We start from the raw sequence: 19,413 nt of genomic DNA, 5'->3' as shown, positions 1-19,413 counted from the left end.
TATGATTCACCACACATGACTTATTTCTCTTTCTTGCTTCAGTTCGGATATTTCACCAGGGATGCAAACTCTTAAACATTAGCATCTCCTCCTCATCACCAACCTGCTGCTACAGCTGGGCTCAGCTAAATGCAAGCTCGCATAACAGCTCTCTGCCCCTCTCAGTTCACTCAGTTTATTTTCTCAACGGCTATATTCAGATGTTATGTGGGAGTGCCATTCAGCTATCTCAATATATTCAACTAACAGTCAAGAGGACAGGCAATGAGCAGCAGTCTTATTGATCAGTAAACAGATCATTGTGCCAAACACGAGTCATATTTTCAAAGGACCAGTTTTCATTGACCCCTTGTTTATATGCCACAGTGGAGATACTGTATGCAGGTTAAGCTACCTACAAATCCCTGCTTCTACCATTACTCTCATAGATCAATTATTTAGTTCCTGTTGATCGTTGATTTATCTTTACCACTGCTTTCTATTTGTTAGCCTGAGCTACTGCCAAGTTCATCTGTTTATTAACTATTCAGTAGAACCTTGTTGTCCTAACATCCCCCCTCGTTTCGCTCTTATTTGACCCTTCCACCAGGCTTTCAACTCAGAGACGGACAACTTCAAGCTGCCGTACGGGGGCCACCAGTACCACGCCAGCTGTGCCAATTTCTGGATTAACTGCGTGGAGCCCAAACCGCCGGGCCTCATTCTGCCCGACCTGCTCTGAACTGCAGACACCGCTGCCATGGCAACGGGCGCCAGGTAATCAACACCGGCGAGGTGCAACAGCCGGGCTCTCCGCCACACACCTCACAGCCTCACACCTTGGGCTGTGAATACAGAAATCACAGAGGGAGATACCTCAGAATTCACTGGAATCATCTTTATTTATTTGCCTTTTATTCTCTCTCTTTCTCTCTCAGAGGTACTCTGTGCTCTTTGCGGCGGAGAAGAAGTGCAAATCTGCTGGTTTGTACAAATTCAAGGCTTGACACAGTAAAGACTATTCTGTATCATAATGTATTGTAAAATTATACTTTATAAATGGTGTCATTTTCTCTTTTTTTTCCATTGTCTGGTCTCATATACAGTAGAATGCAAGTTGGCCTTTTAGCATCGATGCTTATGCGACTTCCCTGGCAGGATTTATTTTGGCAAACATTTTTCAGATAATTAACCAATGTTGTGCTACGGTAACCCAAAGGAGGTCTAGTCCCTATGTCAGAGCAGGAGGAAATGTGGACAGTTATATGAATGGGGTAATGGGTTTCAACATTTTCTGAACTGCACTCTTTCTGTGACTCAATAAGTCCATAACAAACTATTAAAACTGTGCAATATACTACTAATGAAGGAACTTGGAGACAAACTGAAGTGTAAGGCTATCTGTCATTTCCCTTGATTGTCACTTGTTGCTTGGTTACTCTTTAATGCTTGAGCTCAGCAAAGAAAGAGGGACTTTGTTGGTGTTTGGGTCTTAAAGTAGTATTTTCTCCTCTCTGTTCTTCTCGAATCAGGGTTGTGGTATCATCACACTGCTGGAACTGAATCCATTTTAAGGTCGGGTCTCTAAAAGGAGAGTCTATGGTTGCTAACGTTTGAATTGATATTTAACGTTTTAAGTATTGTGTGACATTGACTGCTTTTTAATGTCTTTGTATTGTTTGATAAGGACTGCTTTATCTAAATGAATGTTCATGTCCTGTTTGAACATTTTTGTGACATTGGGGCTTGAAAGGGAGTCTTAATTCTTAAAGATTGTTGGCTGTGGGGTTTGTTTTTCTGTCTTGCTGTGCCAGTGTATATATACTCGCGCTGTTGACGGGGATGTTTTTGCAGATCTATGTCTTGAATGAAGTCAACTGTGATTATGGACTATTGCAGCAGCTCTTTGTGAGGATTACAGTATCATAGTATTGTAATTGCAATGACTAACTGTAATGTGAAGTGATGACATTTCCATAAATAATACATTGATGCATAAATTAAATACTTTTCATGGTCATTAACCAATTAATGTATTACCTGGAAGCCTATTGCCATGCACGTCAATTAAGAGTATTGCACAGTTCTGCTGAATTTGTTTTTGTTTTCAATATTTTCTGAATATAATCGAGAAGGTTGGCTTGAATGTCAACATGAATCCTGTAGGCATTCTATTGTCCCAATAGCACGAGTCGTTTAATCTGGATGACATCTGGAATAAAGTCAGGTTCAGAGTCTAATGCAGCGATATCATATTAGCAGTACTTCTCCTAAAATGCCAAATGGTTTGAGATTGTCTTGTCTTTTATTTTCCACTCAATAACATGCTATTTCTCAGACCAGAGCGGCTTCATCTCTATCACTTTGTGACCAAATGAAATACATTAACCTCGGCCATCGCTGGAGGATGGAGAGCTAAGACAATCAAATGAAAAATATGCTTATAGTAGCGCCATGCATGGAACCAGTCTCATTATCATTCTGTCTCCTTATGTGTGCAGGATAGGTGTGTGTGTTCTCCAACATACATTTTATCTCTCACCATTCCCTAATTGAACATCCTGCTGAAAATGAATTCCTCTCTATGTCTTCTCACCATGAGCTGCCAGATTACAGAAAATTACAAATGCTCAAATTACTGAATAATAAGGCTTTGTAAATTTGAAATGCAGACCCATCCATCTGTCCCCATGTCCTGTCTTCTTCATGCCTAGTATTGTCTGCAGGGCTGTGCCTCGGAGGATCACCCGAGGAGAATGGGTCTGGAGAGATGGGAGGGAGTGCTACCCTACTGTATTGACTGCTATTCTTCAGCCACAGGCTGCCCACTGTCAGTTACAGTATTGATTAAAGGCAGATTCTTTGCTCGCCTGACTCGCAAGTAATGCCTTTACCCTCAATTCTCAAGTGGAGATTTGTATTACTTTGATGTCCCTAGAAAAATGTATATTTTCCTTTTTTTCTTTAGAATTCATACAAACATCCAATCGGCCATGAAAGCTGGTGTTCACAGCCTAATCTGGGTGATATTTCACACTGAGCTGTAGTTTGGCTGATTTAAAAAGGCTTGAGGCTTACATGACTTGAGATCTGTGAAGATTTTCACTTGAGTGTCCAAGATCTTGTACTTTGAAATTGAGAATTTGAAACTCCTGTCTGGTCAAATATGGGTCTTTGAAGAAGGCACTGACAAGATTAGTCAGATATCTCCTACAGACACTTTCAATTGTTCAGTTTAACAATGACAAGATGAAACTATTAGAAATCCTTACTGTGTATTAATCACTAATTATTTATTACAATTAGATGACAGCATTCAGCATCTATGACCTTTCTATAAACGGATCCAGACAACACAGTGAGGTAGGGCCATGGATTTAGAGCTCATCAGTGTTCATTCTAAAGGGGAATGGATAGATGAGTCAAAGGCAGGCTTGAAGAGAGGATAGAATCCCACTCAGTCAACCGATCACTGAGAAAGAATGACTTCATCCACCCCTGCTTAAATTGAATTACTTCAAGGTCAGTCTCCCTTTCTCGATTGAACTTCAATCTTTGACTATATGACTATGGAAAAGGAGCAAGAATTCTGTGATCGTTTTCTGAAACATCCATGATTGTGTTTCAATAGAAGTCGTCGTACCAAATGATTTTGGAATGAACACGAGGACAAATATAACTGCTTTGATGATGCTTGGGCTATTCATAACCCATCACATTCTGTCTCCATTTTTATTGAGTTTAACTTTCAAATGAACATGAACTCGGTCTGTCATTCATACATACAGTATACTCTCTCTTCCTCACCTTCTCCCACCATTTTTCCTCCACAGCGCTTGCTTGCCACAGCAATTGATTACTGTGCCCAGGCATTGATTCAGTGTTAATGTTCATCACTAACAGCACCACTGCACTTGGTGACCATTACTAAGGTTACTGTAGTTTTCATTGGCTGTCAAGGTATTGTCATACAAAGTGCATTTCCCCACTCCTGTATGAGGATTGATTGCTTTAGAAAATCATGTCCCTTTTCAGCAGCCTTCTCTTATCCCATCAATGGTGTAACAAGCGTGATTATTATTTGTCTGAATATTGACTATGCTCTCTGTCTGTACCCTGTTTTTAAATAGAAAAGCATGATATATACCAGGAAAAAAGTGTATGAGCTGTTTTAATTCAAAGTAAGCTTACAGATGTAGGATCTAATTTGATCACTCTTTTGTTGATGAGAATTTTCTTGCACAGCAGGTAGTGTATTCAAGGTTTAAAAAGGCTTCTAAAGTTTGCAATTTCCACATTTGCCCTAATGTATAATGTATCAACCTATACAAAAAATATCCATTAATTTACCATCCACATAATTATACTGAACAAAAATATAAACACAACAATTAACAATTTCTTTGAGTTACAGTTCATATAAGGAAATCAGTCAATTGAAATTAATTAATTTGTTCCTAATCTATGGATTTCACATAACTGGGCAGGAGCGCAGGCCTATGCGTGGGAGGACATAGGCCTACACAGGGCTTTATTACAGACATAAATACTCCTCAGCTTCATCAGCTGTCCGGGTGGCTGGTCTCAGACGATCCCGCAGGTGAAGAAGCTGGATGTGGAGGTCCTGGGCTGGCATGATTACACATGGTCTGCGGTTGTGAGGCCGGTTGAATGTACTGCCAAATTCTCTAAAATGATGTTTGAATCGGCTTTTGGTAGAATAATTAACATTCAATTCTCTGGCAATAACTGGTGGACATTCAACATGCCAATTGCACACTCCCTTTAAAACTTGAGTCATCTGTGGTATTGTGTTGTGTGACAAAACAATATTTTAGAATGGCCTTTTATCATCCCCAGCAAAAGTTGCACCTGTGTAATGATCATGCTGTTTAATCAGCTTCTTGATATGACAAACCTGTCAGATGGATGGGTTATCTTGGCAAATGATACATTTTCACTAACAGGGATGTAAACTAATTTGTGCATAACATTTGAGAGAAATAAGCATTTTGTGTGTATGGAAAAATTCTGGGTACTTTTATTTCACCTCATGAACCAACATTTTACATTTTGTGTTTATATATTTTTTTCAGTGCAATTCACATTTCCTGGTGCTGCATTATTATTTTCCTGCTGTAACAAACTGGCTCAAATTAAGATCCTACATCTGTAGTGTTCAGGGCATCAATTCAAGTTTGCTCTTCCGAGTGACGCAGCGGTCTAAGGCACTGCATCTCAGTGCTAGAGGTGTCACACCAGACCCTGGTTCAATTCCAGGCTGTATCACAACCGGCTGTGATTGGGAGTCCCATAGGGCGGCACACAATTGGCCCAGCATTGTCCGGGTTAGGGTTTGGCCGATGTAGGCCATTATTGTAAATAAGCATTTGTTCTTAACTGACATGCCTAGTTAAATAAAGGCTAAATAAAATACTGGAATAGGAACACGTTCCTTTATGAGGCGATGCATCATAACATTACTACCATGGTAGTGTCTTGAGAAATATTATTTGATTGTTCACATCATTTGTATTTGATCATATTCCAATTTAAAACGGAGGATCTTCTAAAGAGACCAACTTGATGTGAGTGCAACCATCCAAGCTTTGCAAAGTGTATTAAGCTGCAGTCAGGCAGGCAGTTTGTTGTGAGCCCTTTTGCCAGACACATCTCCTTCCTACATACAGCCTAACGACATCTCATCCAGTTCATCACAGCAGTTTGTTCTGCATGGCCTGCACCACAGCACTGTTGCCCAGTCTACTGCCTGTGATGTTCAGGGTAATGTAGATCATTCTGCTTACTGGTTTCCTGATTGACGGTCATATTCTGCTGCTGCTGAAAGATGTCTTTACTCTAGGATGGCTAAGTATTCCCTGAGAATCAGTGAGTGAGAGACATACACACACACACACAGATCGTCAGTCTATTGGGGGAAGTAAGCTGATAAAGAAAGGTATAATTTGGGCCCATCACTCCTGCATCTTCCTCACGCTTGGCCTGTCATCTAATGGAGCCAGTGTCTGTGTGGTTAATGCTGTTTATTGTGTAGGCCATTCTGGAGATCCCTCAGTAGAATAGGCCACAAGACAAATAGTTCCCATCCCTGTCTGTCTGGTTCTCCGTGGCCATTCTGGAGATCCCTCAGTAGAATAGGCCACAAGACAAATAGTTCCCATCCCTGTCTGTCTGGTTCTCCGTGGCCATTCCAAATGAGAATGAATGATAGAATGTTGCTGTGACATCTGAAGACTTCTCGGAGGGAAATTGTTGTGAGCAACATCAGTAGCTGCGTCCCAAAGCAAATGAAATCCTATTCCCTTTATAGAGCACTACTTGCGACCAGACACCATAGGGCTCTGATCAAACGAAGTGCACTCTATAGGGAAAAAGGTGCCATTTGGGATGCATCCATGGTCTTCTGTTGAAGCAGCCGGTGTACAGAGTTCACTTTTATATCAAGACATTTAAAGTCACAAAGAAACAGAGAGCACACGGTTAACTTGTAAGAATGTGCATTTTCAATCTGAATTGTCCTTGTTGCTATAGAGAACCATGTTATAATCATTCCAGCCTCATTGTTGGCACAGCTGGATAGTAGGACTTTAACAGGATCTATCAAAAGTGAAAAATTCTGCAATTATTCTAAACTTACTGTTAACCTCATTACATCTTTATTTTCCACTGGTTCTGAATAAAGAACTTGAGTATCACCATGAAAATTACTATGAATATTCCCATGGTCAGTTACAATTGACTGATTGGCTATCAAAATGATGATGACTTTACAACACCATGGATGAATATTGACCATTATCAATCAAATAAAAAGTGTGAACCCAAAACACGCTTCAGCCCGGCTTAAACAAAAAGGGAATCAGGTGCTCGACTGAGGGTCTTGAAAATCCCTCATAAAAGTCCTAACTTTTCTAAACGTTCCATATATACTGAGAATACGAAACATTAAGACCAGCGCTTTCCATGACATAGACTGACCAGGTGAAAGCTATGATCCCTTATTGATGTCACTTGTGAAATCCAGGAGACAGGTTAAAGAAGGATTTCTAAGCCTTGAGACAATTGAGACATGGATTGTGTTTGTGTGCCATTCTCTGAATGAATGGGCAAAACAAAAGATTTAAGTGCCTCTGAACGGCGGATGGTAGTAGGTGCCAGCCACGTGTACCGGTTTGTGGAGGTGTTCCTAATGTTTGATATACTCCATGTATAGATTTTCAGTGTAGTCACACTGCATCTGGATCCATTATGTTACTCTGCTTCAGTACTATTCCATATTTACAGGGCAAAGTATAAACTGACAATAATGCATATCAGTCATTTATTTTATTATTCATTTCAAACACACAAACAGTTGCATGAGCTAACCCGTTACATTAGCTTGTTAATCATTCATTGCCTTAGTTTTTATAACCTAAGGGCTCTATTCAATCCATGTCAAGTTCAGCGTTACAGCGTGATACAAATTTGGCTCAGTCGGAAATTACCTTTACATTTCTATTGCACAATCTGTAACGCTTCAGCGATAGATTGAATAGAGCACTAAATTCATGTAAGCTTGGCTTTCTGCTTACACCTTTGACACGGGCATTGTTCACTTGCTACAGTAATATGAACATTTTATTTCAAATCTTTTCGTGTGTAAGGTATAGCATTCTTAGGAAGGTTTATCAATGGCAGTACACAGGTTAAGCACAGGACTCTCTGGTTGTGTTCTTCCTTGGACCTCATTTCACTTAAACATCAATATGAGGCAAAAATAGGGAAATAGAAACTGTGATTCTCCCAAGCCCCTAACACAGTACTGTCTTCCTATTAACAGAGGGTGGTGACATTCTAAAATAGCATAATATTGTACAATATTAGTACCAATACAGTATATTCTGCATAATCATCCCCATAGTAAGTAGGGACTTTGTGTATACACTAACAGCCCATATCTTTTCTTGATTTCAGTTCTCTCTTAAGAACATAATTCAATTTGTCAAACAAAACAGAGCAGGACTGCTGCTAGTTCTCACATTAAAGACAACAGCAAAACTGGCACAATACCATCACATGACGTTACGTCGGGGAAGGACTTGAGTGAGTCACACCGCTGCCTGTCAAAATTGCTGAGTCTAAAGCACCGCCTACACCTTCCCAGAGTCTGGGGCATTAAGCTAGACTCTAAAGTCACAGTCTGGGTCTGGCCATGTCAGCTGATCTGGGGTCTGGCTTGGTCGTGGTTCTGTTACTCCTTTGGTCCTGAGGATTCCAGACTTGAGGAGGCCTTGCTTCCTCTCAGAGACAGACAGACGGGGGTTGATGCGGTGTAGTGTAGCATCACCCACCAGTAACCAGTCTGCAGTGTAGTGACTGATTACTAAGACTCCATACATCCCAATGCATTCATTAATTAAGCTTCACAAAGACAGACAGTCACACGCTTCATCTCACTCTGCATCTCTGGCTGGGGGAACATGCATGAACCGGCAGCCCTGGAGGACTCTCTTCTCCGTCGCCTTCCCTCCCCCCTTGGCGAGGCCCCAGACCTCCTCTACAGGCCCCAGTAGGGTGCCAGATTCCTGCGCTCCCGCTCATAGACGTCAGGTATCACCCCGTAGGGCGTCTGCACCATTTTCACAGAGTTCCTGCCAAACAGCTTCCTTTCGTAGTCGATGAGCTGACGCCAGAAGCCCCCGTTGGGCCGGATGACTGGCCGGCGGGCCTTGACCCAAGCGTGGGCCTCAGCCAGAGACACACGGTGGTACTTCATCAGGTAGGCCAGGCACAGGGAGGCTGAGCGGCTCACCCCTGCAGCACAGTGCACCAGCACAGCTCCCCGCTTTCTCCCAACACTGTGGATCTTATCAGCTATGCTGTCGAAGTACAGGGAGAGGGGGGAGTGGGGCATGTCTGCCAGGGGTACCTTTACATACTCCACATGGGGCCAGTTGAAGTTGGGCAGCTCAATAGTGGCATTGACCACGCAGGTGATGCCCTTGGACAGCAGCAGGCTTCGGTTGGACGCCACATTTCCCCGGCTCAGGAAGAGGTTAGGGGTGATCTGGGCAATGCCCCCTAGCAGACTGCCGTTCTCTGTGAGAAGCCTGGGCACGGCTGTGGGCACCACTGAGCTGTGGTGGTGGTGATGGTGGAAAAAGCCACCTTGACTGCGGGAACCCATTGGAGAATAGAGTACTAGGAGTGATACAGAGAGAGCAGGAGGAATAACAGGGAGGTCTTCAGTAGCCTGAGGTCATGTTTGAACAGCAGAACCAGACAGCAGGAGATTCACCTAAAACAACAAAGGCACATCCCAATTTCAGTTTTTTCCATTTTTTAAATGTGTTTTTATTCAATTTGTGATGACCACTCTCAGACTGGCAAACATACAGGTAAGTGTCAAAATAAAGAAAACACCAACAGTGTCTTAATAGGGCTCTGGGCCACCACGAGCCAGAACCGCTTCCACGCACCTTGGTATAATTTCTACAAGTGTCTGGAACTCTTTGGAGAATGAGAAATTCTATAATTTGGTGTTTTGTTAGTGGTGGAAAAACGCTGTCTCAGGCGCCGCTCCAGAATCTCCCATAAGTGTTCAATTGGGTTGAGATCTGGTGACAGATGGCCATGGCATATGGTTTACATAATTTTCATGCTCATCAAACCATTCAGTGACCACTCGTGCCCTGCAGATGGAGGCATGGTCATCCTATGGGGGCATAGCCATGGTAGCCAATATAATGGCCTGCCCAGTATTTTTATACATGACCCTAAGTATGATAGGATGTTAATTGCTTAATTATCTCTGGAACCACACCTGTGTGGAAGCACCTGCTTTCAATATACGTTGTATCCCTCATTTACTCAAGTGTTTCCTTTATTTTGGCAGTTACCTATACAACTACATCAGCAGGGTGCCATTAAAGCTATTTGCAATGACTCATCAAATTAGGTATTAGGATCTTTTTGGATGACATTGTGCTGTGACAGAAAAGTTCTGTGTCTGGCAAATGTTACCACAAGTCATCCCTCGCCAGGAGAGAGAGATGTGTGTGTGGCCCGCAGTGCCAGTACCAGGCAGGGTCTACTTACCCCCTCAGGGAAGGTATTGTGGTGGCTCAGTGGCTGTAAAATGCCTTTAAGGCATCTATGGAGGGGAGCCAGAGAGCCAGTTGCCCCATCACAGCATAGAAGAGGCTAATAAGAACAAACTGAACAACACAAAAACAATTCAAATACACTGGGCTGGGGATGTTTTCCTGTAACAGGTCACACAGTAGCTTCCAGTACGTGGAACCAGAACACTGTCCCCTGCACAGTAACAACTGTTACTGAAGCTACTGTCTTCCATTCTGAGTAATGCGTCACTCCTGCTGTCCCTCCCCGTCTCCCTCTTCCTCCCTTTGCCTTTCTGACTCACCCTGTCCCCTTCCGTTTCTCTCAGCCTCTCTCTGTCTCCCTCTATCTTTCTCTCTCTCCCCCTGCCTCCCTCTACCATATGGACCATCAGTCCTCTGGAGGCAGGTACACACTACCAGCTCCTCCACAGCTCCTGCATACAGATCAAATCGCTCCAGTCTCTGATATGGAAGACCCTTCATCCATCTGCAATCTAAATTGAAGTTAGTTATCTGGAGGGGGGATCACAGACTTTAAGGCACTACCTTCCACACTGTTGCACTGGCCGTGCGTCATCCCATCCACACCTTGCACAATAGCCGGGGGAGCTCTCTCTCCCTCTCTGCCACAGTCTGGTTAACAAGCCACACAGATCAAATCAAACACATGAAATATGAATTCAATCTGCCGTCTGTGCTGAAAACACCTGCACACCCCATGTCACCCTCCACCTCAATGTGGTTGTTCTCTGAGGCTCTCTGTATGACACACACACATATCATAAAGCCACTAACCAGGACAGATAGCGCCTGCTTTCTACCAGAGAGCTTCGTTTTAATGGCAGTCACAAGAATGCCATTCACTGAGGGATGAGGCTGCATTCCCATCAATGGCCCAGTTTGAGCAAGTTGTCTATCTCCCTTATTCCCTGCCCTCCCTCCTGCCCCAGCACTGATACCATCCTGCTATCCTATTCCCCTCCGATGCTAACTTCAATGAAATCTATCCTCTCAGCCCGGCCACGGAATCCCTTGTTCCTGAGCTACATTTCACTCTGGCCTGCATCTTGCCTGCTCACACATGCAGTGGTTGCCATGGAACACTTAGGTGCAGCTGACTCCACAATCTTTCTCATAGTTGCCGTTGGTGATAAACCAAAAATACCTGCAGTGACAGCAACACTAGGAGCAGTCTATGACTCTGTATATACAGATAGTGACTGATTCAAAATGACATTTAATGGGAGAAAGGGAACAGGATATTCTGTACCAGAGGTGTCATGCCCATAGGAGGCACATGGGCAGTTGTCCCCTCAGGACTTGTCCAGTTTTCTATTTTATTTTATGTTTCTCTGTAATACTACCTAGCAATTTTATGAAGTTGGCTTTAGCTAGCTCAGATAGGTTCCCAATCTCCCAACCTTTCAGGTTATCAATCAAGTTACCGGGCATGCCTGTGGGTAAAGTTGGTAGACTTTTACTAAATCACTAAATGTACTGAATAAGACTCACATTCCCTTAAATCTCTTTCCAGATTTGAGCAAAGATGCAGAGAAGCATATTTACTGTATTAAAATAACCACCAGTCAGGAGGATACAGACAGCTCAAGAGGTATGCTTAGATAAGCAGAAACGTTCATTTTTGACATAGAATTAGGCATAATGATTATGGCTCTAGATTGCAGGAAAAGGCTGTTTCATGTGTCTGAAGAGAATAAATGATCCGACCACGCCCTAGCCACGCCCTAGCCACGCCCTAGCCATGCTCACATATGGTGTGCCCCCTCAGATTTCTGGAGGGAATGAAACAGGAGCAAAGCACAAAACCACTGCCTGGCTTTGCTGACATTCGCTCCCTCCATCCACATGGCTATTTATATCTGACTTGGCCTGGGCAGAGGGGCTGAGGAGGCAGGGAGTAGAGAAGAGGAGTAGAGGAGGAGGGAAGGAGGCTACGCAGGGGATATCATCGAGATGAACCTATTGTCTGCCGGCAAAGAGATGGCTCTCTGTCAATTTAATTTTCTCTGTGGATTAATTCTCCAAAATAAATATGTAAAATGAAGCTGATAGAGGGAGCAGCTTGGGACACATTTACAGGACCCTTATAAAAGTGTTTAGCACCTTCCACAGGGTTAACATTAATATCCATCTGTCGATCTGCCTTCAAGGCACATCATGCACGTTCTCACCACACTTGAGGCCAGCCATCTGGCTGGTGCTTGGCTGTACTCGGCATGGCAGAAATGCATTCTCCTACATCTGCATTGCAAACACACAGCCCATCACTCAGTGTTCGTTTCAGGGCATGTCAATACAGGGCCCATCACAGATTCCCTGATGCACATCTCGACTCTCTCTCTCTGCATGGTGAGATTCTGGTCCGGTTCCACCTCCTATAGCACAAATGGGGAACGTGAGCCACGTTGCAGAAAAACTGGAGCCTCATAAATTGGCTTTTCTCCCACACCAAATGTGGACCTTCGAAATCAGATTTGAACTGGGCATGTGCAGCTGACTTAGCAGCTCATTGACACTCACACCCGCTGGTCAAGACATGTTTGAAAACACAGAAAATTCCTGAATCAACCAGTGGCTGTCTGACTGGAACAGAGAGGGAAGTAAGCAGTAGTGTACTGTTCTCTCACAATACAATTCATAGAAGTTCACCCTCATAGACAGTGTTCCCACAGAATGACTCTTTATTCGAGAACACTATCGCTAAATGGGAGCTGTGAGGAACTGTACACCTACCCAGAGCCTTCTATGTACAATAAAGGGCTCTGCATCTATACGTTTTTTGGAGGGGTTATGTATTGTCACATACAGTGCATTCGGAAAGTATTCAGACCGATTGACTTTTTCCTCATTTTGTTACGTTACAGCTTTATTCTACAATGGATTAAATTAAATTGATAAAAAAATACAAAACTGAAATATTTCATTTACATAAGTATTCAGACCATTTACTCAGTACTTTGTTGAAGCACCTTTGGCAGCGATTACAGCCTTGAGTCTTCTTGGGTATGACACTACAAGCTTGGCACACCTGTATTAGGGGGGTTTCTCCCATTCTTCTCTGCAGATCCTCTCAAGCTCTGTCAGGTTGGATGGGGAGCGTGGCTGCACAGCTAATTTCAAGTCTCGCCAAGTCCAGGCTCTGGCTCGGTCACTCAAGGATATTCAGAGACTTGTCCTGAAGCCACTCTTGCATTGTCTTGGCTATGTGCTCAGGGTCGTTGTCCTGTTGGAAGGTGAACCTTCGCCCCAGTCTGAGGTTCTGAGTGCTCTGGAGCAGGTTTTCATCAAAGATCTGTCTGTACTTTGCTCCGGTCATCTTTCCCTCGATCCTGACTAGTCTCCCAGTCCCTGCCGCTGAAAAACATTCAATCTTGGTTTCTTTAGACCAGAGAATCTTGTTTCTCATGGTCTGAGAGTCCTTTAGGTGCCTTTTTGTCAAACTCCAAGCGGGCTGTCATGTGCCTTTTACTGGGGAGTGGCTTCCGTCTGGCCACTCTACCATGAAGGGCCTGATTGGTGGAGAACTGCAGAGATGGTTGTCCTTCTGGAAGGTTCTCCCATCTCCACAGCGGAACTCTGGAGCTCTGTAAAAGTGACCATTGGATTCTTGGTCACCTCCCTGACCAAGGCCCTTCTCCCCCAATTGCTCAGTTTGGCCAGGCAGCCAGCTCTAGGAAGAGTTCCAAACTACTTCCATTTAAGAATGCTGGAGGCTGCTGTATTCTTCCGGACCTTCAATGCTGTAGACATTTTTTGGTGCCTTGACACAGTAGTATTTCGGACCTCTACGGACAATTCCTTCAACCTCATGGCTTGGTTTTTGCTCTGACATGCACTATCAACTATTGAACCTTATATAGACAGGTGTGTACCTTTCCAAATCATGTCCAAACAATTGAATGTACCACAGGTGGACTCCAATCAAGTTGTAGAAACATCTCAAGGATGATCAATGGAAACAGAATGCACCTGAGCTCAATTTAGAGTCTCGTAGCAAACGGTCAGAATACTTACGTCTGAATACTTACGTATTTTTTCGATTTGTCATTATAGGGTATTGTGTGTAGATTGATGAGGAAAAACATGAATTTAATCCATTTTAGAATCAGACAGTAACGTAACTAAATGTGGAAAAAGTCAAGAGGTCTGAATATTTTCAGAACGCACCGTACACCAGCTAGGTGATGTGAAATGGGTTGTTTTACAGGGCCATTCATAGATTAGGGAACCTCTTCAGCCTAACTTGAAGTGCTAGATGAGAATCTGGTCTGGTATGTTTTCCAGTATATCAGGGATGACACCTCACACGAGGCCAGGGTTAGGCTGTCTTGACACCTGTCTGAGCAGAGTACCACCTCCCTGTGACACCGGCGACTGGGTGCTGCCCATTCACACCAGCAATTTGTCTCCTGTCTGTGGAAGCTGCCATGTAACCCTCTACACAGTCCTGCCGCCCCCTTTTTAAAGTCCCTCTCTATCAGTTAGAGAAGTGGACCCAAGCCACCTGCAGCACCAGCTAATTTAATGACAGAACATTGCGGTAGAGTAAGCATAAGATAAGGCTATGTTTAATTGTTTGAGAATATCCTGTCTGAAGGGTTTGATTTGTTCAATGTATGTAATTTGATCTCTCTCTCTCTAGTCGATACAGACACAAAGACTGAACACATTCATTGGTTGTTGTGGCAGAATACACAGTATAAATTATATGATGAGTATCACTGTATTTATAATGCATTTACTAACATGGAGAGCCTTTGTTGCTGCCCTATGGCCAGCTGGCACGATGAGGGTGAGTGAGTGAGTGAGTGAGTGAGTGAGTGAGTGAGTGAGTGAGTGAGTGAGTGAGTGAGTGAGTGAGTGAGTGAGTGAGTGAGTGAGTGAGTGAGTGAGTGAGTGAGTGAGTGAGTGTTGTACAGTCTACAACTATTTTTATGTCACAGGTATAGCATTACCTGTGATGATCAGACCATAGCATTGTACAGTATTAAAAAAGAGGTTGGAGATGCATGTTGTTGCTTATTGAGTAGTCATCTCCTTTTCATCCCTGCTTCTGTCATAGATATGAGAATGGAAACCTCAACCTGTTACACTGTGTGTGTACAAAGTGAATAGGTGTGCGTGTATGCCATGTGTTGAACATAATTCCAGTAGACTACAAGAATACAAGGACTTGTGATTTCTGTAAGGTCTTGTAAATCACATGGTAGTCTATGTGATTGTAGTGCAAACACATTATTCCCCTTTTAGCTTTATCCCATCTGGATCACACACCAAATTAGCAGGGTATGATAAAATAACTACGAATTATGCAAACGAACTGTGAATATATATAGAGCGATATAGGCTAGACATGTTTTGGTCTCTTGACTGATACGCTACTGTCACTCTTTGGCCAGCTGAAAATCCTACCTTCTCTGCCTACTATAAGATATTGTAGAAAATCATTCAGAAAGACATGCATAGGCTATGCTATGCCTAATATGTGAGTTTTACACAAACTATTATCATCACAAGAATAAAACTAAATCTAGATATTTGATCTTTAGGCTACATACAGTAGAGGATAAACCAACTTACCAAACCACTTCACTTTGCCTTAGTCGATGATTTTCCAAGCGAGTTGCTAACGCACGATTCCAGGCATGCGGTTGCAGATGATTCAAACTCTGAACATTAGGTAAAGCAGATAATTCGCACAGTCGTAGTCTTGTGGGAAATAAAATACAATATTAAAGAATAAGTATGTAACAATAAAAAAAATGTCAAAGTCAGCAGAGAGAGAACTCCATGCGAATGAAATGTTTTCAGCCAGCTCTCCAACGTTCGCGCAGCAACGGTGTCGCGCAGGAAAACATTCGGTACTGAAGCAAGAACCTAGGTGGTATATTGAAGCGCCTCCCCTCTGAACAACGCAGTAGAAGTAGCTGTGGGTAGGGTACAATAGGTTAGTACCAAGCCCCTGTGTAATTATGGTGAAATCTGACTTGCTACTAGGTATTCTACAGAACTTCAACTACATTGCCTCACAAAGCTGGTCAGGGGGACATCTCTCCAAAAGGCAGTACTTTGAAAACATAGACATGAACATCTGCATCGCTTCAAAAATGTCACAGCCATAGGTCAAAGTAGGGTCTTGCGGTAAGGGCAACAGAAAGCAATCAAATGTTCTGCCATACAGGGTCACAAAGAGCATGGCTGTCATAGATGACCGATGTCTACTAATAGAACTGCAAGGAAGCATACTTGAACTTGAAATTTCCTGAATCAAGACACAATGCCAGTGTTTGTTGCTTGTTAGAACAGCCAGCTGCGCTCATGGTCAGAGATTAAAGGAGTCAAAGAAAACAACGAGAGAAAAGGTCAGATGAAAACCTGATACCTTTAGCAGGAATCAGATCTGGAATGTCAATTAAGGGGCACAAATGGCACCCTATTCCCTATACCGAGCCCTATGGGCCCTGATCAAAAGTACTGCACTACATTAGGAATCAGGTGCCATTTGGGACTGACACAACAATAGACATCCCAGTTCTATGAATGCTGTTGGCCAGTTACCAAGCCCCTGTGAAGGTCTGGCTTGTCTCATTAGGCTCAGAGATAGAACACAGGATGGAGAATTCCATGCACTACAGTGTACCGGTTGAACGTTTTCTGCCTTTGGGTATCCTTGCATTCTTCACATTACATTTGAATTATGTGATTCAGGAAATGTAACAACAAACACAAAAGAAATGCAAACAATGAGGTACATTTATTTCACAAAGACTGGACTACATACGCCTGTTGCTATAGGCCAACGTGTTTAATAATACACATGTCCCTATCCTGTGAGTAATCTCTTTGATTTCCTTGTAGAGCAGAGCAGACGGAGGCAGCCCAAGCTGTGAATGTGTTGAAGCAGTCTGCTGGCTGGGTGAGATGACCGTACATGACCCATGGCAACTATGTCACAGCTCTGAGACCAGGCAGAACAGCTGCCCCAGTAGAGCTTTCCATAAAGCCACTGTGATATACAATGTCTCCACTACATCCATACACAGCCATTATCAAGGCTGCTGCATGCCAAAGTCTGCATCCCATGTGGCACCGTAATTCAAATAAAGTGCACTACGTTTGACCAGAGTCCTATTGGTGAAATAGTGCACTATGTAGGGAATAGGGTGCCATTTGGGATGCAGGCAAAGTCAATGTTATTTGAAGAGATCCTGAGGGGGGTATTTTCCTACCCATAAACCCAAGCGTGGTCCCCGCTCTGAGTCATTCCTAATTACGTTCCATGATGATAATCACCAAACTCAATCAACTGTGAAAGAAACAGTGGTCTGTCTACCTGGCTGTGCAGCCACAATACAACACAACACTGGTGATATAGAGCTGGCTGCCTGGCTGGATGGGCAGGAAGGCAAAGAAACAGTGGTCTGTCTACCTGGCTGTGCAGCCACAATACCACACAACACTGGTGATATAGAGCTGGCTGCCTGGCTGGATGGGCAGGAAGGCAAAGGAACAGTGGTCTGTCTACCTGGCTGTGCAGCCACAATACCACACAACACTGGTGATATAGAGCTGGCTGCCTGGCCGGATGGGCAGGAAGGCAAATAAACAGTGGTCTGTCTACCTGGCTGTGCAGCCACAATACAACACAACACTGGTGATATAGAGCTGGCTGCCTGGCCGGATGGGCAGGAAGGCAAATAAACAGTGGTCTGTCTACCTGGCTGTGCAGCCACAATACAACACAACACTGGTGATATAGAGCTGGCTGCCTGGCCGGATGGGCAGGAAGGCAAAGGAACAGTGGTCTGTACCTGGCTGTGCAGCCACAATACCACACAACACTGGTGATATAGAGCTGGCTGCCTGGCCGGATGGGCAGGAAGGCAAAGAAACAGTGGTCTGTCTACCTGGCTGTGCAGCCACAATACAACACAACACTGGTGATATAGAGCTGGCTGCCTGGCCGGATGGGCAGGAAGGCAAAGAAACAGTGGTATGTCTACCTGGCTGTGCAGCCACAATACAACACAACACTGGTGATATAGAGCTGGCTGCCTGGCCGGATGGGCAGGAAGGCAAAGAAACAGTGGTCTGTCTACCTGGCTGTGCAGCCACAATACAACACAACACTGGTGATATAGAGCTGGCTTCCTGGCCGGATGGGCAGGAAGGCAAATAAACAGTGGTCTGTCTACCTGGCTGTGCAGCCACAATACAACACAACACTGGTGATATAGAGCTGGCTGCCTGGCCGGATGGGCAGGAAGGCAAATAAACAGCGGTCTGTCTACCTGGCTGTGCAGCCACAATACAACACAACACTGGTGATATAGAGCTGGCTGCCTGGCCGGATGGGCAGGAAGGCAAAGAAACAGGGGTAAATGAAAACCAAAAAGCTTTGTGTGTCCCGCCTGTCCAACATCACTACTCTGGACGGCTCTGACTTAGAATACGTGGACAACTACAAATACTTAGGTGTCTGGTTAGACTGTAAACTCTCCTTCCAGACCCATATCAAACATCTCCAATCCAAAGTTAAATCTAGAATTGGCTTCCTATTTCGCAACAAAGCATCCTTCACTCATGCTGCCAAACATACCCTTGTAAAACTGACCATCCTACCAATCCTCGACTTTGGCGATGTCATTTACAAAATAGCCTCCAATACCCTACTCAACAAATTGGATGCAGTCTATCACAGTGCAATCCGTTTTGTCACCAAAGCCCCATATACTACCCACCATTGCAACCTGCCCAAACAACTACCTCTTTCCCAACTGTATTTAATTAATTTATTTATTTTGCTCCTTTGCACCCCATTATTTTTATTTCTACTTTGCACATTCTTCCATTGCAAAACTACCATTCCAGTGTTTTACTTGCTATATTGTATTTACTTTGCCACCATGGCCTTTTTTTCCTTTACCTCCCTTCTCACCTCATTTGCTCACATTGTATATAGACTTGTTTATACTGTATTATTGACTGTATGTTTGTTTTACTCCATGTGTAACTCTGTGTCGTTGTATCTGTCGAACTGCTTTGCTTTATCTTGGCCAGGTCGCAATTGTAAATGAGAACTTGTTCTCAACTTGCCTACCTGGTTAAATAAAGGTGAAATAAAATAAATAAAATAAAATGGCGCTCTATTTCCTATGGGCCCTGGTCAAAAGTATTGCACTATATAGGGAATATGGTGCAATTTGGGACATACACAGGGAGTAGACAGCTAGTCACACATTGTTCCTCTTTCTATATTGGCATGTCATATTTTACAGGACAGGAC

General features: G+C 43.6%; 2 protein-coding genes across 13 annotated transcripts in view; one reads left to right on the top strand and one right to left on the bottom strand.

Annotated features, from left to right (window-relative positions):
* LOC124006292 (synergin gamma-like) overlaps positions 1 to 2,321 on the top strand; it is a 42,326-nt gene extending 40,005 nt beyond the window's left edge. For all 10 annotated transcript variants that reach the window (XM_046316222.1, XM_046316221.1, XM_046316219.1 and 7 more), the window contains 2 exons: positions 590 to 756; positions 918 to 2,321. In XM_046316222.1, the coding sequence (XP_046172178.1) occupies positions 590 to 721 (132 nt within the window). In that variant the 3' untranslated portion in view covers positions 722 to 756; positions 918 to 2,321. The remainder of the gene's footprint in view (positions 1 to 589; positions 757 to 917) is intronic.
* A 4,990-nt stretch (positions 2,322 to 7,311) lies between these two features.
* dusp14 (dual specificity phosphatase 14) lies at positions 7,312 to 16,415 on the bottom strand. Of its 3 annotated transcripts, XM_046316603.1 has the most exons (4): positions 15,708 to 16,415; positions 12,299 to 12,502; positions 10,081 to 10,199; positions 7,312 to 9,280 (listed from the first exon to the last, which is right to left on the bottom strand). In XM_046316603.1, exon 4 carries the CDS (start codon positions 9,167 to 9,169, stop codon positions 8,540 to 8,542), a length of 630 nt encoding a protein of 209 aa, XP_046172559.1. In that variant the 5' UTR covers positions 9,170 to 9,280; positions 10,081 to 10,199; positions 12,299 to 12,502; positions 15,708 to 16,415; the 3' UTR covers positions 7,312 to 8,539. The 3 variants fall into 3 exon arrangements, with proteins under 3 accessions (XP_046172559.1, XP_046172558.1, XP_046172556.1); XM_046316602.1 differs by lacking the exon at positions 12,299 to 12,502; XM_046316600.1 differs by lacking the exons at positions 10,081 to 10,199; positions 12,299 to 12,502.
* Positions 16,416 to 19,413: the final 2,998 nt, after the last annotated feature.

Source organism: Oncorhynchus gorbuscha, linkage group LG19 (genome assembly GCF_021184085.1).
Source record: "Oncorhynchus gorbuscha isolate QuinsamMale2020 ecotype Even-year linkage group LG19, OgorEven_v1.0, whole genome shotgun sequence".
NCBI lineage: Eukaryota > Metazoa > Chordata > Actinopteri > Salmoniformes > Salmonidae > Oncorhynchus > Oncorhynchus gorbuscha.
This window is presented reverse-complemented; position numbering and strand designations above follow the sequence as displayed.